At 52.7% G+C, this 22,036-nt stretch overlaps 1 protein-coding gene across 1 annotated transcript in view; it reads left to right on the top strand.

Annotated features, from left to right (window-relative positions):
* The window catches only part of PALMD (palmdelphin), a 41,312-nt gene extending 19,585 nt beyond the window's left edge, over nt 1-21,727 (top strand). The window contains exons 3-8 of the mRNA XM_080648027.1: nt 3,550-3,677; nt 13,300-13,414; nt 13,560-13,593; nt 13,716-13,829; nt 15,773-16,822; nt 21,329-21,727. Of these exons, the coding sequence (XP_080504153.1) occupies nt 3,550-3,677; nt 13,300-13,414; nt 13,560-13,593; nt 13,716-13,829; nt 15,773-16,822; nt 21,329-21,372 (1,485 nt within the window). The 3' untranslated portion in view covers nt 21,373-21,727. The remainder of the gene's footprint in view (nt 1-3,549; nt 3,678-13,299; nt 13,415-13,559; nt 13,594-13,715; nt 13,830-15,772; nt 16,823-21,328) is intronic.
* Nucleotides 21,728-22,036: the final 309 nt, after the last annotated feature.

Below are 22,036 nucleotides of genomic sequence, written 5' to 3'. Positions count from 1 at the left end.
CGCCCAGCTCCGCGGGAAGGGCTGGCTGGCCCCACGGCCACCGGGCACCCTGCCAGAGCACAGCTCAGCCATGTGGGCCAGCGCTTGAGAAATCTATCCCGAAATAGGCGCACCACGCCCCGAGCGCGCGCTGGCCGCCACTGCTACCAGTGTCCCTCTCCCTTGCTTCTTCACCGCCTGTGCCCACGCCCGGGACACCGCACCACCCTGCTGACCGTGGGCCTTGCCAGCCCGCTCCAGCCACCACCCCGAACGCCACAGGTGCACACACCGCGAGGCGCACTCATGTCACGGTTTGCGGGAGCTCATGCACTCCGAGCCCCTTCAGCTCCGGACCCTGCAAACCCCCCGGCGACGCGCTGGGCGGGGCGGCTTTCCCGGGATGTTACTAGCACCTGACACTCGGGCGTGTCCTGTGGGTCATCTTGCCAAGCATCATGGGCAGAGTCTCAAGCCACTGAGAAACGTAAAATACACTCAAACCTAGAAAGCGTGTCTTTTCTGGGCGTCCAGTGAATTCATGGTTTGAAGCACAAATTGATTCCCAGAGTCTATGCCATGATGTGGAGGACGTCGAAGTGCTTCGGGAAACCTTTCTCTGAAAAACTGCCCAGCCCGACTGGCGTGGCTCCGTGGCTGAGCATTGACCTATGAGCCAGGAGGTCACGGTTGGATTCCCGGTCAGGGCACATGCCCGGGTTTTGGGTTCTGTCCCCAGTTAGGGGGCATGCAGGAGGCGGCCCATCAATGATTCTCTCTCATCATTGACGTTTCTATCTCTCTCACCCTCTCCATTCCTCTCTGAAATCAAGAATATATATATATACATAGATACACACACACACACACACACACACACACTGAGTGGCCAGATGATGATGATCTCTGAATGCATAATAATCTGGCCACTCAGTGTATATCTTATATAATAAAAGGCTAATATGCAAATTGTCCCCTCAACCAGGAGTTCGACCAGCAGGCAGGCCAGCCAACCGTCCCTGTCTCCTCCCCCTGGCCCGAACCCACCCATGCACAAATTCATGCACCGGGCCTTTTATATATATATATATATATATATATATATATATATATATATATATATATATACACACACACACACACACACACACACACACACACACACATACTGAGTGGCCAGATTATTATGTGTTCAGAGATCATAATAATCTGGCCATACATATATTAAAACTGCCCAAAGTGACCGGAAAATATAAACAAATACAACTTTTTAACTGCCAAAATCCCTATGACTCCCATAGCACTTACATTTTCGCTTAGTTAATACGCCTTTGATTCTGGATGTCACTGTGAAATAGAGCCCATTATGTACATTAACCTCGTACGCGTAAGTCTAACTCGTGACATGAAAGCAGAGTACCTATGTGTATTACTGCCCCATTGCACCGTGTCATTCTGATCGCACATCACACACTAGGCTTTCCGTTTAGATGCGACGGGCTCTCTGCCCGGGGACATGGCGAGGCGTGGGCGACACACCACGTTTTATGCGGCTAAAACGAAAATCACTCTCACTCCCAACCGACTGAGAGCCGAGGAGGGAGCCCCACGCTGCCGTAATCACGTCACAAGACTCACTCTCCATGCCCCGGGCAGCGTCACGGAGCGGCCATCCCGGTGGCCGTGCGGGGACGGGGCTGCACACGACTGGAAGGGCTGCAACACCCTCTGACAGGGACCGCCTGTCTGCTTCACTGCGCACCACCATCCACCAGATAAAAGTAAATTAAACTCGAGGTGAATTATTTTATTTTTTTAATATATTTTATTGATTTTTTTTACAGAGAGGAAGGGAGAGGGATAGAGAGCTAGAAACATCGATGAGAGAGAAACATCGATCAGCTGCCTCCTGCACACCTCCCACCGGGGATGTGCCCATATCCAAGGTCCATGCCCCTGACCGGAATCGAACCCGGGACCCTTCAGTCCGCAGGTCAATGCTCTATCCACTGAGCCACACCGGTGAGGGCTGGAGGTAAATTCTCTTAGAAGGTGGCACGCGCAGGCCCACGGGGCATCTCCGGCCTCGGGAGATCAGTGCTGACCTTTGGGATAACACGGACTGTGTCTGCGGGGAAAACGTTTCCGCGCCCAGCTCCGCGGCTATAATTAGAGGCTGCGGGACGACCGACTATAAGGACCCTCTGGCTCTGGGCGTGTTGTCCACGTGCCCTTGAACTCTGAGAGGTCAGCGCAAACACCGCGACTGGGCGGAGGGCGTCGCTCACCCCCGTGGTTTGCAAAGGGTGTTCCGTGCGTCCCCGGCTCCCAGGCCGCCCACTGAGCCCCGAGGGGCAGGCCAGGTCCCCTCTATTCTGCAGGTTACCGTTTCCCACCACATTCGCCCGTCATCGGCGCCGTCTTTTTCAACAACGTGAAAACGATTGCCTTAACATAACCGTCCTCCGGTAACGAGCGAGCACAACCTCATTTAAACTTTTTTTAAAAATTCAGACACATGTATATTCCCGCCGCAGTCGTCCCAGCACCCTTCGGGAAGGAACAAAAGCCCTTCTTCCTGGTTCTCATGGACGGTGAGAGAGAGACGTCCCGGGAAATAAGGGAAAGTTCCCTTTCTTCTCACCGCTTTAGACACGGTGGGTCCCGGTGGAATATGATTGAGCAAGTGATTGACAGCGGTGATTGACAGTGGTGATTGACAGTGGTGATTGACAGCGGTGATTGACAGCGGTGATTGACAGCGGTGATTGACAGCGGTGATTGACAGTGGTGATTGACAGCGGTGATTGACAGTGGTGATTGACAGTGGTAATTGACAGCGGTGATTGACAGTGGTGATTGACAGTGGTGATTGACAGCGGTGATTGACAGCGGTGATTGACAGCTGGACACCGAGACGGATTTGGCTTCGGGAAGAAAAGGGGGAACGCAAACTCTTTCAAAATACTATCCAGCCATTGCCACGGGAGACGCGAACAGGATGCGGCGAAAGCCCCTCTGAAATTCACAAGCCTCTTCCACCGGCTTTCCCTCCCCTGGGGCTCGGGCTGAGGAATGCAATTCTTCCCTGCAGGTTCAGGGGCATTTTCTTTCCTTACAATGACACAGACATCTCCTTCGTTTTGGTAAAGTGGACAAAATTCCAACTCACCACCCTAGCTGGTTTAGCTGAGTGGATAGAGCGCCGGCCTGTGGACTGAAGGGTCCTGGGTTCGATTGTGGTCAAGGGCACATGCCCCGCCTGCAACCATGATCCCCAGCAAGGGGCGTGCAGGAGGCAGCCCATCAGTGATTCTTTCTCATCATTGATGTTTCTCTCTCTCTCTCCCTCTCCCTTCCTCTCTGAATTCAATAACTATATATATATTTTTTTTTTTTTTTAAAGACGGGTGCAAAGAAGGAAAATGCCAGGTTTATTCAGGCAAGGTGGTGAGAGAGGGTAATTTCTCGCTGAAGTGTGCCCGTGTCGAAACGCCTAGATTTGAGAGTGGTCCGAGGTCTGGGGTTGTGGACTGGTTTCAGGAAACGTCTCTATGTCTCCTGACTCAGAAAAAGGCGCTGCGGGAGAGCTGGCTGCTGGACGGAGTCGGCGGCGGCGGGAAGGAGCAGGAGGAGCTGAAGAGGCAGAACCAGCAGGACCAGCGCCAGATCCAGGCCCTGGACCAGAGCATCCTCAGGTAGGGCCTCTCAGGAGGCTCCCCGGCCACCTGTATCCGGACTTAGTCCCCACGTTGCAGGTGGAAGAGCCATTCACACGTTTGGGGACAAAATGGGATCTTCCGTGGGAGATTTCTAATAGAAAGTAGGGAAACACCCCCGAAGGGCACATGGGAATTGTGCTGCAGGTGTCACCTGCGCCTAGCAACCCAAGAGGGATGCGGCAAGTGCGTATCGGTGACTCCGCCTATGTGCTCACCCACAAGACGGCAGCACCGACATCCCTCCTTCAGAGTGACGGAGCCGCTCACTAACACAGACGCGAAGCTGGAAGCACCTGCCTGGCATGGCAGGTGATCCAACAACAGGCCTGCACAGCCCCGACCCCGCCCTCCCCTGAGGACAGGGGACAGCTCCACAGGGGTGCTTCCGCTGTCCCCCCACACCTCCCAGGCCTCCCTGGCCACACCCACAGTGCGGGGAGGAGAAGGCGCTGGGGGAAGACCTCACAACATTGTCTCTCGTCGACTTCCCCGATTATTGGGTCACAGGCAGTGACCTCCGTTCCCAGGCCCGGCCCTGCCCGTCACACGTGCTCAGTACCGTCGGCAGCTTCTGATCTAGCCCAGCTTTCCAGTCGCCTGGGTTTACAATGAGGTGATGGGGGTGGGGGGAATTGGAAAGCTCAAATATACGATCGGATTATTAGCATTATCACAAAATGGAGACAGCACGGGAGAAAGAGAGGAGGAGGAGGTCTACACAATGGAATACTATGCTGCCATAAACAAGAAGGAATTACTACCATTTGTAGGCACCTGGATGGAATTAGAGAACATTATGCTAAGTGAAATAAGCTAGTCAAGGAAAGAGAAACACCACATGATCTCACTCATTTGGGGATAATGAAAAACATTATAAACTGATAAACAAAAAGATAGATACAGAGGCAGTAAAGCATCAAACAGACTATCAAATTGCAGTGGTAAGGTTAGGGAGAGGTGGGGGAAATAAGAGATCAACTGAAGGACTTATATGCATGCAAATAAGAGTAACCAACGGATGCAAAACATTGGGGGGTGAGGGCATGTATGGGAGTGGGGTGGGGGGGGCAATGGTAAGATATGTACACATATAATATCTTAATAAAAAAATTTTAAAAAAAAGAGAGGAGGAGGAGGGGAAGGAGGGGGAGGGGGAGGAGGAGGAGGGGGAGGTAGGGAAGGAGGGAGAGGGGGAGGAGGGGAGGAAGGGAAGGAAGGGGCGGTGGAGGAAGGGGAGGAAAATGTATTTTCTAGCCATAGTGCCCTCCAGTCACTTTAGACAAGGTGTCCCCAAAAAATGTATACACACTTTAACAGCTGATAGCTCAATTTAAAAAAAAAAAAAATTAAGTTTTTTATTGATTTCAGAGATGAAGGGAGAAGAGAGAGAGAGAGAGAGAAACATCAATGATGGGAGAGAATCATTGATCTCCTGCCTCCTACATGCCCGCCCCACACTGGGGATGGAGCCCGCAACCTGGGCATGGGCCCTGACGGGGAATCGAACCCTGACCTCCTGGTTCCTAGGTCGACGCTCAGCCACTGAGGCATGGCAGCCTTGCAAGCTTCAGTTTCAATAAGGAACTCCATGATGGAGAAGTAGAAAGGTGAACGGATTTTGTTGCTGGTTATGGTTTAGCCACATTTAACTCATTCTCGTTCCGGCCCACGTTGAACGCCTACCTAAGGCTCCCATCGACCTGCGCAAGACAGCTTGTGCCTTAATGACAGGAACGTCTCCTCAACCCCAGCCAGCCACGTTTCGCATCACGTTGCAGCGACATAGACGAGCCGCTCCGTTGTGATCACGTGAGAGGGAAGAGAAAGGGGGGGAAGGGCCAAAAGGGAGAACACAGAACACCCACCATTTGTTTCTTCTTAAATTCGCCGTTGCCTAGAAACACTCAGGAAATTAATCCGAGGCAATCATAGGAGTCAAAACCATTCCCGGCATGCTTCTCGCTCTCCGTGTTTAACTCATTGGTTTACCAGATTGGCAGTAGTTCATCTGTTGTTGTTTTTAATTTCCCAGATATTCTGGTTATTTCTAATTTAGAAGCTTTTCAAATTCAACAAAAGGAGCTAAGTAAATTTTCCAGGAAAAAAAAAAGGAAGAAATCTATTCACCACCACCCCCCCAAAAAATGCCTAATGACAATGCCGAGCACATGGCATGAACATGTGACTGCATGGCCTAATAAGTGAATGGATGGAAAAACAGATGATGAAGAGACAGGAGGATGGATGGACGGACGGATGGACGGACGGACGGATGGACTTAGAAAATACCGATGTGAGGGACCAGGTGAAGACTAGACAATGACTTGAACATTAATGAACTAAAAAGCAAAGTCTTGAAATGCTAAGCTTCTGAAAACACCTCTCTTTATATCCTTTAACTCTTCAAAGTGCTTTTGCATTCAAAACAGTGAAAGGAACTTGGAGCACAAATATGAGACCACCCGCGGAGGGGACATAGACCCTGGGCTCTGGATGTGTCTAAAGATGGAAGGAAGGAAGGAAGGAAGGAAGGAAGGAAGGAAGGAAGGAAGGAAGGAAGGAAGGAAGGAAGGAAGGAAGGAAGGAAGGGGGAGGGGCATTGATTTCAGTGACCCATCCCCCAGGTCAAGGTCACAAAGAAAGAAAGTGCGGCCCTGGCCGGTGTGGCTCAGTGGATAGAGCATCGGCCTGCAGACTGAAGGGTCCCGGGTTCACTTCCAGGTCAAGGGCACGTACCTCAATTACAGGCCCTGGTCGGGTGCGTGCGGGAGGCAACCAATCTATGTGTCTCTCTCACATCCATGTCTCTCTCCGTCTCTCCCCCTCCCTTCCACTCTCTCTAAAAACCAACGAAAAAATATCCCCAGGTGAGGATTAACAACATAGAAAGGAAGTGCAAGGGCAGAGACGCCCGGCGAGGGAGGAAGGTGTGTGTGCCGCGGGGCGCAGGCCCACTCGTTCCCCAGGAGAGCTCCATCCCCCAGCTCAGCCGAAGGCCTCACAGCCTCCAAGCGCATCTCGTCCACGGAAGGCAGATGTCGCTCGGTCCCTTTAGCCCACCCACGACGCGTTGGGTATCTATGTCGCATGAAGCTGGCGTGTGGTCCTCAGAGACTAGCGTCCTGCTCTGGGGGCGCAGTGCGCACAATGAACTCTGGGGCCGAGCGAAATGAAGTGGCTGGGAAGCAAGAAGACAGTGGCGGCTCTGTTACCCTGCAGAGGAAAATGTGAGGGTGACAAAGCCGGCAACTGTGTCCGACAGAGTCAGTGGCTACAGGCATCATTGAACGGGTGTGGCGCTTCATTATGTGATTACAAGTAGTTTATTCACTAAAAATATTTTTCCCTACCACTTAAAAACAAGGAAAGGAAAAGGCTTTCCAAGTTCAAGGAGAAGAACATCTGTGGCTAGCTTGCCACGTCCTGGGTACCATAGTGGAAGGTCACCTGGGAAACTCCAGCCCCCTATGCAGAGGGCAGTGTGAACTTTGATTACACGTATTTAGGTCTTATTAAGTGTCGGCACGTAGCAGGTGGTTCCCAGCAGGACCTAATGAAAAATCGCACACCCAGCCCGGCCGGCGTGGCTCAGGGGTTGAGCATCGACCTATGAACCAGGAAGTCACTGTTAGATTCCCGGTCAGGGCACATGCCTGGTTGCAGGCTGGATCCCCAGTCGGGGGTGTGCAGGAGGAGCCGATCCATGATTCTCTCTCATCATTGATGTTTCTATCTCTCTCTCTCCCCCTTCCTCCCTGAAATCAATAAAAATATATTTAACACACACACACACACACACACACACACACACACACACACACACAGCCTCTGCCTGCCAATGCGTTTGAGAGGCCCCTAACCACCCGGCCTCCACGCCCACCTGCAGGGTGCGCGTTCACGTGCATCCGTTTGAGACCACCTGTGTCGCCAGCACAGGGACGTGCCCGGTTCCCTGCAGACCAGTTGGGTTCCTGCACTTTGACGGCCAAGGAACCCCTTCATGTTCAAAATCCTGTTCTGATGGAGAGGGTTTGCTTGTCTCCTAAACCATTCCCTTGCAACATCGCCAGCCCGCACGGCAGCTTCAGATCATGGTGGCATCCCCTGCCCATCAGATAATGACCAACGGTGACGGCATTCTATCTGGTGACGAGATTTCCCCCACGTTCCTCGCGCGTCACCAGGAACTACTCAGCTTTTGCAGGCCTCTGCGCTGGCCCCAGTGCTCCGGGCCGACGCACACTTGTTTCAGTGTCATCGAGGGTTATCTGAAGCCGCATGTGGGATTGCTGTCCTGCTCTTAAAGGTTCAGGATTAGACGCAGGAGATCTGGCTCGAGGCAGACTCCATGCTTGCCCTTTGCCAAATGCCCTTTCCTTTCCTGGCGCGCTCCCCCGGGGCGTGTGACTCTCTGCACCGGTGCGTTCGCTCTTCCTTATTGTCATTGTCCACACGCCTTGGCAAGGGCTGGCCGGATGCGACGCCCGCCCTCCCTGTGTGCAGAGAAGGGCTCTCGTCTTTTCCGACATACTTCCATTTCAGCTGGTGAGTGCAAGGTGCCCGCCACGTCCTAAGTGCTTCTTAAAAGTCTGCTAAATGTTTGATGAAATGTGTGGGACCCGTCTTAAAAAAATACAGCAAAGCAGCCCTCATTCGAATAGACTACACTCTCCATTTTGGCATTAGCCTTGGCCAAATGCTCTCTAAAGATAAAATATCTTTAGCGCCGACCCATTAGGAGTCATCGGCCCACCCGTCACAGGTGACCAACCCCCTCCGGTCAGGGATGCCTGGGCCAAGCATGCGCTCTGTGCACTGCAGGGCATCAGCGAGGCCAGGGCTGTCCAGTTGCAGGAACGGCTCTGTGATGTTTTAATCACAGCTCCCCCCTCCCGCCCCACCCCGAGGACGTGAGGCATGGCGTATTAATAGCTCATGACAATACAGAGCATTCAGAAATATGTAGACTCTTTACCCACCAGAGCAAGGACTGAATTATTTTTTTTTCCTATTTTACTGGCTAACGACCCCAAAATGCAAAACATGCATGAGTAATTCTGCAAACCAGTGGGGGGCGGGGAGGCGGGGAATGATGGGAAAGCTCATGAAATTGGTCACTGAGATGCCTCCCCATGAGGTTATGCGAGAACGGGGTTTCGATGTTCTACGAGACTCCAGCATAGCAGCGGCCTGAACAAGATGAGGGAGGTTTGCTCTGTCCCGCCCGTAACCATCTGGCTGGGCGTCATTCCAGGGGACGCGGGCGGCAAGTCACCGGATTCTGCCTGTTGTTACTCTGCTTCCCCCCACCCCCACCCCCCAAGTGGTGCCCTTGGTTGTGTGGCCACCGTCCGCTCTCCACTGCCACCCCCACATTCCAGCCCGGGAAGGGGAAGATAAACGGAGGACAGACACCTCTATTTTAAGGATATGACCTGAAAATTGCAGAGGTCACGTCTACCCCTGTCCTATTGGCCAGAATTCAGTCACATGGCGCCCCTTAATGCAAAGGGGGCTGGGAAATGTACTCTGTGGCCGTGAAGCCGGAGAGACACATGAAACCCAGGGAGTTCTATTTCGGAAAGAACAGGGGACATGGGGTGCGGGTGTGAGCAGGTGGTCAACACAGACTAGCACATTCCTTCACTTACCACACGGTCACATCCATCAATCAGGCACCATCCCATAATTATTATAACAATCCTGGCAAGGTTGGGGCGCATTTTGGTTTTCTGTCTAGAACAGGGTTCTTAAGGACAGGGTGTCCCTGAAGCTATATTAGCACGCCCTTGTTCCAAAGGCATTGATATTAAAATTGAAGATCAGAAGAGCATCGTCCCCATACGTCAAGGTCTCAGGTTGGATCCCCAGTCGGGGCATACAAAAGAATCAACCAATGCATGCATCAGTAAGTGGAACAACAGATCTTTTAAAATATGTTTTTATTGATTTCAGAGAGGAAGGGAGAGGGAAGGAGAGAGAGAAACATCCATGAGGAGAGAGAATCATGGACCGGCTGCCTCCTGCACGCCCCACACTGGGGACCAAGCCCACAACCCGGGCATGTGCCCTGAGCGGGAATGAAACCGTGACCTCCTGGTTCAGAGGTCACGCTCAACTACTGAGCCACGCCAACCAGGCTAGAACAACAAATTGATCTCTCTCTCTCTCTCTCAAATTGATGGATTGATTGATTGATTGATTTTTTTAATTTTATAATTGAAGATTGAATCTCCAGGTGGACCTGGTAGGTTTTCTCTTTCCCTGGAGATGTTGGAGCCACCCCCACCCCCCCCACCCCCCGTCCCACACCCCCCCTAGCAGACAGGGAGGAGAAGGGACAGGAGTCATTACTGAGGAGTGCCCTTTAGGTCACACCCTGTGCCCGAGGCTTACAAACATGACCTCATCTCCCTCCTCCAGAAAACCCTGTGGCAAACTCTTACCCCAAACTGCTGAGGGAGCGGAAGCTCGGGCACCTCGGTACCCCGCCACGCGTGCCAGCTTCGTACGGCTCCCTTTCTGTGCCCGTGGGCAGAGCTGGGCCGGGGGGAAGCAAACCTTCACACACAAGATCACAAAATATAGGTGAGCCACCAGCGCCTTCCCAGTCTCCCGTGGGCGAGAAAGGAACGCAGCTCCCTGGCCCAGAGGAAGGGTCAAGGGTCATGGGTCATGGGTCACCCCTGCTCAGCACTCAGAGCTGAACTCAACACCTGCTGGAGCCGCAGCGCCTGGGAGCCTGGGAGTCCCGGACTGGGCGCCGTTTGTCCAGCTCAGGGCGGGTGTGAGGGTGCGACAGGCGGGTGTCCTCTGAGCCTCTGTCCGCCGGTCTCCAAAGTGCCCGGGAGTGGCACAGCCTGGGTGTAACGCCCGCCGACTCAGGGCACCCCAGCACCTCGCCGCGGGGCACCCCAGCACCTCGCCGTGGGGCACCCCAGCACCTCGCCACAGGGCACCGTCTGGGTGGAGCCGTGGCTCCCGGGGCACGCGCTCCCGGGGCATCCATCCTGCCCAAGGCTGCGGCGAAGCCGTCATAACCGCACCTCCAACACGGCCTCGGTGACACGGCCACGCTGCTCTGTCCCACTCGCACGGCCTCCGCCGCTTCCCGTGGCGCTCCTGCGCCTCCATCACGTTAGCGGCGTCCTGGTGGGAGCAGAGAAACCCCTGCCTCGCCCCCAGCGCCTCCCACAAGCAGCTGGGCAGCCAGAGGCCGGGCCTGACTCCTGGGCAAAAGGCGGTTGTCCCCCCAACCCGCCCCCCCACCCCCCGCCCCGCAGAGAATGGCTACCCCGGCAAAGCCCTAGGGGAGGGCCGGACAGAAAGGCTGCTCTCACATGTGGGGGGCCCCACCAGCATTTCCACCTTCGCTCTCGTCATTCGCATGGAAAGTCGGAAGCCCTTCCCCTCCGCCGAGCCAGGAGAACGCCGCTGCGTCTGCCCAAGACCCCCACTGTCAAGTCTCCCCCCATGGTGGCCGATGAGACAGGAGTTAGGAGCTCAGGCTCCGAAGGGGGGGACTTGCTCCCCAATCCCATCCTGCGTGGCCAGGGCCTCCCGGCCAGGGACCGTCCGAGGGCTCGGCTTGCTCATCCGTGAAATGGAACCATCACGGGACTCCGGGGCTGGTGGCGAGGACCGAGCAGGCCAGGCCTGGCACAGTGGTGCCCATACATGCTACATGTGTTCCACGTGGTGCTAACGGCCGACAGGCGGTGCTGTGACATAGGACATGCGCTTCCGAATTCTTTCCTCCTGAGCTGCGGTCTGTTTGGCCCTCATGGCAACCCCCGTCGGGTGGTGTTAGTCTTTGCTTAACTCCCCCGACAACGGGAAGGGAGCAATGGACCTGGAGCAGCAGAAAAACCACCTTCCGAGGTCACCCCTTCTTGGCGCGCCCAGCGTTGTGCTCTGTCCTTTTTCTAAGATAAGAAGTGGCCTGTTGCCGTGGCCCGGGGACATTATCTCGTGGTGGGCACGGGAGGCTGTCACCAGGCCACGGCACGAAATGAAGCTGCCGGCTCTCCCCGGGGACTCTCGGAAATAACCCTCTTCCCCAGCAAACAGCCACGGAGAGGGGGGACTGCAGGCGCGGACAGCATCCCGGATCCTTTCTCAGACCCTCTGCTATCTAAGCTGGCACCTGCCCCCTGCCCACCACCTCTCAGAAGCCGGGAGGGGCTCACTCACCCATCGGCCCCGCCTCACAGCCCGGGAGGCACCAGGAGGCCAGCTCTCTGTCTCCACCGCCTGGTTCTGGCCGCCTGAGTCAGCACTCCCCGCGCCTCCGCTCCACCGGAAAGGTGATACCTCCTGAGGATGGGATGCGGCAATTACGGAAACTCTAACCCATCGCGGAGAGAGAAGCAGTGAAGGTTAGGGAGCCGTCCCCCAGCGACCTCCCCCGAGAGGGCCCATGTACAAACAATTTTAGTTTTAAGTATGGAGGGTGTCCCCCCAAAATGTCTACACACGCTCTAAATAATTCTAAAGGCGGTGCTTATTAAAATACATCTCATTTTCAGAATTGATCTACCAGCTGTTAAAGTGTGTGTACCCTGTATATACAGGGTATACACATATATATACATATATCTGAAACTAAAATCTTTTAAATATATACCCATATGAATATGTATGTGTGCATATGCATGTATACACATACTTTGACTAATTACATGGATGTATATAGATACATAGGTGTGTACATATACTCGTAAATATAGATAGATTGATAGATAGATAGATAGATAGATAGATAGATAGATAGACAGGTAGATAGATAGATAGATAGATAGATGATAGATAGACAGGTAGATAGATAGATGATAGATAGATAGACAGGTAGATAGATAGATGATAGATAGATAGATAGATAGATAGATGATGGATAGACAGGTAGATAGATAGATAGATAGATGATAGATAGACAGGTAGATAGATAGATGATAGATAGATAGATAGATAGATAGATAGATAGATAGATATGTCTATACACACACACATTCGCCTTCCTCACTACACCACGCACAGCTCTCAGGAAACTGAAATCAGAACCAAGGATCATGCCCAGAGTTGGGATGCACAGGGTCCTTCCCTGTTAAAGAGCGATGATTCTTGACTCGAGCTTAATAATTAGAATGTTCTAAAGTGCTGACTGGCTAGAAAAAAGATCGCTCTGATTCTTTCCAAATCGCTTACGTGGAGATGTGGGTAAGAAACGCCGTCGAGCGACACACACGCCGTTCTTTCTGTGCAGCTTTAAACTAAGAGTCTTTGTCCAAGACATTCCTGGGTTTCACTGCCAAGTAACACTAGTCATTGCAATGAAGACCACGGGGCAAGGGTCAACTACTTCACCCAAGAATTCCTTTTGCCCAGAACATACACGGTAGGTGACCTGGCACTGACCACGCTTCAGTCCGAGCCAGGTGTTGGGTGCCTTCCGTGGACCAAAGGCGCTGTTTGGTGCGGGGCTGCGTCCCCAGAAGGCGCCTGGACCCTCCCAGGAGCGTGGGTGCCCGGGGGGACGCACCTGAGGGCGACGCCTGTGCCCTGCCGTAGCCATAAAGCGTCTGTCGTTTTTTGTTGTCAGGCTTGAAAAAGAGATCCAAGACCTTGAAAGGGCTGAGCTGCAGATCTCCACTCATGAAGAGGCGATTTTAAGGAAACTGAAATCCGTGGAAAGGACAACGGAAGACATAATAAGGGTGAGCGCCTTGACTGAGCCTAAAACCCAGATTTCCTCTCCAAGCGAGTCCGCGCGAGCGTCCCGTTCTTCCACGTATACCCACATTCAGAAGTTATTTTGTCAGCTGTGTTAACCTTAAAGAATTCTCTTTTTTCCCCTTATAGTCTGTGAAGGTGGAGGAGGAGAGAACGCCGGGAGGTATGTTTCTGAGCATTCTCGTCTGTCAGTCTCATTCAGATGCTTTTTGACAAGCCCCCTGACATGTCTCCATAACTATCCATGTCCTCCAGATGTATTTTGAATTGATATTAATTTTACAGAGTCGATTGAAGACATCTATGCTAATATCCCCGACCTTCCAAAATCCTACGTCCCTTCCCGATTGAGGAAGGAAAGAAATGATGGACTAGAAGACGATGAACGTAATAGAAAAGGTACACGAGCGATCTGCCTCCGGAGGCAGGCTCTCGCCTTCCGAGCTTTGCAGTGTCACGTTAGCAAAGCCACTTGCTCTGCCCTCTACGCGCCCAGCTTAATCCATGGTCCGTTTCACAGACCCCCACGGGGTAGGAGGTCACCCGCACAGGTAGGGGTAACTGGCCGTGGTGTTCAGTCCAGGCGCTCTGTTCCCTAGCAACGAGGTAAGGACAGTGGAGAGGAAGGCTGACGGGAACAAGCAGCCCTCGAAAGCACCTCTCCCAGCAGATCCCACCAGCAGACACCCTCTCCAGTCACTGAGATCCTCCATCAAAATAAAAACACTCCCCTTGGGCCGGCCAGGCGCTGTTTACCCCCAAGGGGGGTAGTTTTCATCAAACAAAACTTCAAAGCTCCTGGGGGAAATGAAGTTCTGTAGGCAGGCCCAGAGGGAAGCTTGGCATTTTAGACCAGAAAGGGAAGCTACATTCTACGGGCAGGTACCAGCCATTCGCTCGTTCATTCAGCAACTATTTAGTGACCACGGCGCTCCATGCCAAACTCCATCCTCGCACTAAGAACATGGTAGTGAATAACACAGCAAGAGCCCGGCCCGGTGGCTCAGTGGTTGGCCGTTGTCGACCTGTGAACCAGGAGGTCACGGCTCCATTCCCGGTCAGGGCACGTGCCGGGGGCGTGCAGGAGGCAGCCGAGCAATGATTCCCTCTCATCACTGATGTTTCTATCTCTCCCCTCTCCCTTCCTCTCTGAAATCAATAAGGACATATTTAAAAATGAACCGCTGCCTTCATGGAGCTGACATTCTAAGGGAGAAACGGACAGACATTAGGTAGATAATAAACTATAGCACCTTAGGGAGAGAGGATGCTGAAGAGAAGGATGAAGCAGAGACGGGGAGGGGTGGGGATGAGGGCTCTGCCATTGCCGTCGGGTAGCCGAGGCCAGGAGCCGGGGCGAAGAAGGAGACAGGAAGGCAGTGGCTTCGGAAGGAAGGTGGGGACCAGCCACACCGCCATGGTGCCCGCCGTCCTATTAGCGGGGCCTCAGTTTCCCCCCGTCAGCAGGCTTGCTCCAGTCTGCGGGTGGCGGGACCGCTGGCGGCTTTGTTCTGAGCCCTTTCTCTACTTGAACGTGGGAGTGAAAATGAGAAGCAGCGTCCGGCCAGAGGCGAGGCCGGTGATCCCAGCCCCCTCCCTCTTCACGACCTTCCCTGGTGAGGACATCAGTGTCCTCTATGGTCACACGTGGCTGTGAGGACCCTGTGCAGCAAGGGGGGGCTTAACCCGATGCGGGGACCGTGCGAGGCCTCTGCCTCAGGGAACGCACAGAGCGGAATACTTCTCCCCTCTCACGAGAGGGTCTGTGCCCCCAGTGAGTCATGCCAACACGTGTAAATCCATCTCGCTGGGTTTGTTCATGAGAAGGAACATAGCTTTGGGTGCGGGGTGAAAGCCTTACTATCTGAAACCATCTGCTTCTCTCCTCCAATCCTTCCCATTCTTCGCTGATGTCACACATCCTGACCTAAAATCCCATCTCACCACAGTCTTGGTCACTATGTAGTTGATGAATAAAATCAGAAATGCACACACTACCAGGCGTCCTCAAACTACGGCCCGCGGGCCACACGCGGCCCGCCGAGGACATGGATCCGGCCCGCCGGGTGCCGCTGCCTGTCCTGCTTAGCAGCCGACGCGTCCCGGGCCCGCAGTGCGCATAGGAATTTGTTCATAGTTTTTTTTTTAAACTATAGTCCGGCCCTCCCACGGTCTGAGGGACAGTGACCTGGCCCCTGTTTAAAAAGTTTGAGGACCCCTGCACTAGACCATGTCCCATGAAAACCGGAAGGGGCCTTCATGCATGCATAGAAGCCGCGAGAGAGCAGGCCCGCTCACGGAGGAGGCGTGAACTGAGTCGGAGCTGGCTTTTCTCTCCGCAGCTCTGTACGCCATGGAAATCAAGGTGGAGAAAGACCTGAAGACGGGCGAGAACACGGTCCTGTCCTCCATCCCGCTGCCGTCGGAGGACTTCACGGGCGAGGGGGTGAAGGTGTACGACGACGGGCGCAAGTCGGTGTACGAAGTCAGCTCCGACCACAGGGCCGCGCTCAACGGCACGGACGGCCTGGCGCCCCTGGAGGTGGAGGACCTCCTGAGACAGGCGTCCGAGAGGAGCTCCCGGTCCCCGACCGAGTACCACGAGCCCGTCTACGCCAACGCCTTCTGCAGGCCCGCCACCCCGCACCGGGAGAGGGCGGCCCCCGGACCAAGCCTCCAGGAAAGGGTCCAGAGGCAAGCCAACGGACCGGGAGGCGACAGAAAGCACGGCGTCCCCCACGTGGACAACGGGCTGTCGGGGGAGAGGGGCGATGGCTTGCCTCCCGACAGCCCCCCTCGGCCGACCCCTCACCCCCGCCGATGGGTGATTCCGCACGCAGAGAGGCTGGATGGGACACGGGACGAGCAGGCGCCCTCCCCCAAGGCAAGGCCGGGCCCCAGAGGAGGGCCCGTCGGGAGGCCCGAACGCCAGGGCCCATCTCCCACTTGGCAGGGGGCCGAGGAAGACGTGCGATACAACATCGTCCACTCCCTGCCTTCTGACATGGACGGCGCAGAGCCCGTGACCATGATCTTCATGGGGTACCAGCAGGCAGAAGACGATGCGGAGGAGAGGGGGATCCTGACGGGCTATGACGGCGTCATCCACGCCGAGCTGGTCGTCATCGATGAGGAGGAGGGCGAGGGAGAAGCTGGGAAACCGGCCCCCCACGCCAGGGCGCCCTACGGTGAGGCGCACCAGCCGGCCAGGCCCACACCTCTCCCCAGGAAGAGGGCGGAGGTCAAGCCCCCCGAGAACGCACGCCACCCTTCTCCCCACAAAAACTCCATGTCGCTGAGGGAACAGGAAGCACGCCTGGGCAGCCCTGTCCACCCGCCTCCACACGCTGCTCAGACGGCCGGGGACGGCACGGAGGACCCGTCGCTCACAGGTAACACGCGTGGCAAGGCTTGCCGCTGCTGCTTAGTCATGTGACAGCCTGGTCCCCGTGTTGTTAACAAACTCTCTTGCTTCGCACTAACACACGCTAAGGTTGATGATCATTAACCCCGATTTCATTGTCACCCAAGGTGAGTCAGTCAATTCAAAAGATAAGGAGAAACGGGGGGGGGGGGAGGGGGTGTTTTTTTAAATCGTCGCCTTATTTGGGTATTGCGCTGGCTGACATTGATAACTTGAACCGCGCCTTCTGTCAGGGTGTGTGGTCCTGCGTGTGAAGGCATTTACATCACTAATAAGTTAGCTCATCAATGTCAGATCTTTTCGCTCCAGAATCCAATGCCAGCTACTTTTGTGTGCCTCTGTGATTTCAACTTCCTACACAAGCTAACAAATTGCCTTATTTTTGCAAGAAAGAACAAGAAAGAAATTTTATTTTGAGAGTGATATTTTATCACTTTGCTATACCTTCTTTCTACTTTTCATAGTTTTGCTAACTTTACTTCCTCAATTTTTCTATATTTTAAAATAGAATATCAATTTATCTATCGGACATTATCTACAACATTTTATTTTGCACAGCCTTCCCTAACTCAGCTCATTTATTTTTACCATTTTCTATATCTTTGCACTTCTCGTTCTCTGTACAGTTTAACGCTGCCTATCTTTCTTAGCATCGAGTGGAAAACCACACTCTTTTTCTCCAAAAGCGACAGCTCGTCAAGTTTAGATTCCTCGGTGGCACTTGACTAGGGTTCTCTACTCATCATTGACAAATGCTAAGTAAGAATCTGACAAAATCAATGATAAAAGCTGTACTTGCCTTGCTAAAGACGTAGACAACACACCCAGACATACTGTAAGGGACATATATGAAGGGGACAGTCCTTTCAAACGTCTCTAATAGAAGAATTCTCATTAAAAAGCAATAACTATCGCTCCAGCCGGTGTGGCTCAGTAGATAGAGCGTCGGCCTGCGGACTGAAGGGTCCCGGGTTTGATTCCTGTCCAGGGCACGTACCTCGGTTGCAGGCTTCTCCCCAGCTTGGGCCCTGGTCGGGGCACATGCAGGAGGCAACCAATTGATGTGTCTCTCTCACATCGATGTTTCTCTCTGTCTCTCCCTCTCTCTTCCACTCTCTCTAAAAATCAATGGAAAAATAATCTCAGGTGAGGATTTAAAAAAAAAAAAAAAGGCAATAATTGTTGAGTCCCAGCTAGTCTAGCAAGCAGCGTCTGACAATTCCACAGGAGTTCACTAGTGCCTGTACAGTTCTTCCTCCGCACCCAAGAAACCGAGCCTCGATTTGCCAATAGCACAGTGAAATGGGTCTCTTCCCATCTTTGACATCGTTAAATGAGGCTCACCGACTGTCAGCTTGCTCATCTGAAGCATTTCTAATCTCTTGGCGACTGGGCACGTACATTATCTTCCTAAACCCTGAGCTTGATTCCACAAGCCCCAAGCGTCGCGTGGCGTGTCCCCCACGATGGAAACCCGCTACCAGGACGTCCCTTTCCCTTCCGGAGAACGGGCGTTGTCTGCTGAGCACACGTTGCATCTTGAATTCATTTTCAAAACAACACGGAAGACTTGGGCTCGGGGGAACACGCTGTGGATGGCCGGGAGCTGTGACATGACCCACCCTGAAACCTCCCACTTTTTTAATTCGGACGTTAGCCAGCACCTCCCCTCCCGTGGCCACACCCTGCCCTCACAGGAAAGGACAGGAAGTGACACATGTTTCCAGACACTACTCAGGGCAGAGCTAAAATCGGGAAAACAGGAAGCGTCCCCCAGACGGAGGAACAATGCAAAGGCCCGCGCTGTCGGGCGGAGCATCTCACACAGAAGCTCGACGTCCCTCCCCGCACACTGCTGCTCCCTGACTCAGTGCGTGGCTGGCAGAGCTGATCGGCTTTGAGTGGGTCTTTCCACTGAGCCTATCACATCGACACAGGCCCTCGAGGAGCCTCTGTGGGCACAGCATGCACAGCCCCTGCTTCACAAGCACCGAGTAGGTTGAACTTCGCCACCCGCCCCCCCCCCCCCCTAAAATGCCATGGTTGGTATTTGAAAGTTCACTTCAGTCCACCCCTTTACTTATGGAATAGGTCTCCGTCTACATGTCAATATTCCTGGAAGGGATCATCGTTAGGAATTGTTTTTCTCTTCGTGTGAATATTGTCATGAGAGCCTTAGCGAACAGCCGTTGTGAACGTGGAAAAGAGCATTGAGGAGGAAGAGGGGTGGGAAAAGGTGGAGGCTGGGGATCCGACAGACAATATTTTCCAGCCAAAGCTTTGAACAGCGTACGACACGACAGGAACATGTTGGCATAGTCGTGTCTGTCTGCTGGTGTACACATAACGGGGTCGGGGTCTAGGACAGCGGTCGCCACCCGGTGGTCCGCGGACCACTCACTGGTGGTCCGTGAGGTCCGGAAGGCTGGCGACCGCTGGTCTACGACACAGCTCAGGGCCAGACCTCCCACCAGGGAGGGGCCCCGGCAAGCGCTTTCCGGATGTCACTACTCGCCCCACCAGCTGGACGGCTGGCTCTCTTTGGCATCCTCACCAGCTTGGACTTGGACTTCTCCTGGCTCTGTTCTCCCCTCTCAGAGACGGCAGTGATGTTTCAGGATGAGGAGGCGGGGAACCTCAGCTTCGGGGGATCCACATGCTACCGGTGCCCATGTGGCCAACCCGTGGCAACCATTCGGAGCCGAGGGGTCCTGAGAGCAAGGGGCAAGCTTTCTCCCCACCGGGTTCAACCAGCCAACGCTGTGAGTCTGCAGCGCTGTGGGGAGGGGAGGTAGAGATCAGAGAAGAGCAGAAAGGAGAGCTGATAGCCCGGGCGGATCAGCTGTGCACCTCCGGGCCTTCCCACTGCCCTCACACCCTGGCCCCACACATCTACCTACTTGACACTCACACCACCTATTGCCACAGGAGTAGAGAGAGGAATCAGCACACTCTAACAATCCAGGATTCGTTTCCCCATTAAGGAAGAGGACAGTGAGAAATGGGGCTGACTCCCACTCCTGAGGCCTTACACAGCTACGATGTCCTTTAAGAATTTCCTTGGATGTCATGTATGCTGTGTTCGCTCTGCTCATTTTCCAACCTTTTCAGAAAAAGGTTCCTTCTAGTCCTGAGTCTGCTTCTGCCCTGGGTTAACAGTAGCTTATTATTTCTACTATCCTTGTGTGCTACTAAAACGATGCTCACACTGTTGGATAAAACCCTGACCATGGACCTGGCCCTGCTCTCCTCTGGGGATGGGCAAGATAGAGTTCCACAAATCCAAGAGTAGAAACGGCAAAGCCTGTTCCGCCTCCAGCTCCCCTCGGGCTGCGGAAGGACATGTTCTCAGGCATCGCCTCCCAACTTCTCCCAGCAATAGAGACCGCCCTCTTGGCCTGATCCGAAATTCAAGGGACTGTTCTTGACCCCGCCCACTAGAAATGACCCTTCCCCTTCAGACTCCCAGGGAAATACTACCCTTGTTTCATTTAGATGCGATCATTTCATGTAAGTGACATGACAATAAAAATGATCATGGTTATGTTACAGTATTGGGTCCTATGTGTGAACAAGAGCTTCTTAGAGGTGTCGTCATTCATTTCATTTGTTAATGACAACTAATGATAGATGGCTGAGAAATGAGAGAGCATGTCTTCCCTTTTCTACGTTTTTCATTAATAAGATGTTGCAGTCAGTTATCTAGCTCTGTCACACGTGACTGTCATAACCAGCGCCGTGCAAGCCTTTCTCAACTTTCAGAAAATGACTCGGAGCTGCTCCACTCGGAGCCCTAACTCTGGAGGGCACGATACCAGAACATCAGACGCGTCTTATGAATTCTAACTCGACGTTCTTAAAAATGGTCTCTTCATCCAGCACATCATTAGTGGTGGCATGTGCTCGAACATGTATATTTGGCATTTGAAAGTACTCCTACCTTGACAAAGACATTTTATGATTCCTCCAACTTTCATTACTGGTTCACGCGGTTTCATTATAAAAAAAAAAATTGTTTTTGTCACTCTCTGTCCAAGGATGGAGCCCCCGGGTAGAGTCAGGTTTGATGAATTAAAAGATAATGTGACCATGAACTAGAGTTTGGGTCGATGCCTTTTTTCAGTTGTGCAAAGCTCAGAAATATGCACAAAACGCAGTTCACAGATGGAATTTATCTGTGGCCAATAGTGAGGCTGGGCACGAATCCTTTATTTACTCAGCTTTTGCTGTGCTTGCTCTAATGATTTTTCTAATCTTTATAGTAATGGGCTCCTTCTAGTGCTGACCCTGCTTCCACCCTGAGTTAATCATAGCTTATTATTTCTACTATCTTTTTGTGCTACTAAAACAATGCTCACCTTGTTGGACAAAATCATCTGAGGTATGTTCCAAACTTTCCTGCATTCTATGAAATGGTCATTTAGAGTAAGAAATAAGACTTCTGTTTATAACTATTTTTTTCTTTAATTTGCAGCTTTGAGGATAAGAATGGCAAAGCTGGGGAAGAAAGTTATCTGAGAGGAGTACCATCTACATAAACACTTCGGAGAAGAAACTAAGAAGTGTCTGCAACTTTCTCTCCTGGATACTTCCCTTCTTTTTCTTTTCGATCCAAAAAAAAAAAAAAAATACAATTATATCTATATTAAGCCATGTGAGTAAGCAGTAGCCATTATTTGTAAAAGATATATATATTTCAAAAATATATATATATTGCAAAAAAGCTGGGATAACGAACACTCAACTTTTCCAGTTACTTGACATAATTCAGTGGGGGTGAAAACCAGAATATTTTTATTGTATTGATACCAAAGCATTTCTAATAAGAGCTTGTTAAATTTAAGAATAAAGTTATTTAAAATAGCCTGACTCTATTCTACTAACTGATGTAATTTTTCGGATACAAACGAAAGATCGTAGGAAGCCACTGTCCCTTGTCACAGAAACATCCATCTTTAACTCTGACTCGTACAGCGCCTTCCCAAACCACCGAGGCCTTGAGACAGCCACATCCTCCCGCTGAGGACCAAGTCGGCTGGTTGGGTAGAGACTTCAGCTCTTGGCGCACATCCAGCAGGTGTGTGCGATGATTATCCTCACATTTGGGGACGGGATTGGGATTATCTTGCTAGTGTACATGACTTTACAGATGATCGCTGGCATGTTTATTCTTCTTGAAATA

This window comes from Plecotus auritus (genome assembly GCF_963455305.1).
Source record: "Plecotus auritus genome assembly, chromosome: 12".
NCBI lineage: Eukaryota > Metazoa > Chordata > Mammalia > Chiroptera > Vespertilionidae > Plecotus > Plecotus auritus.
Note: the sequence above shows the minus strand (reverse complement) of the source record. Positions and strands in the feature narration are given on the sequence as shown.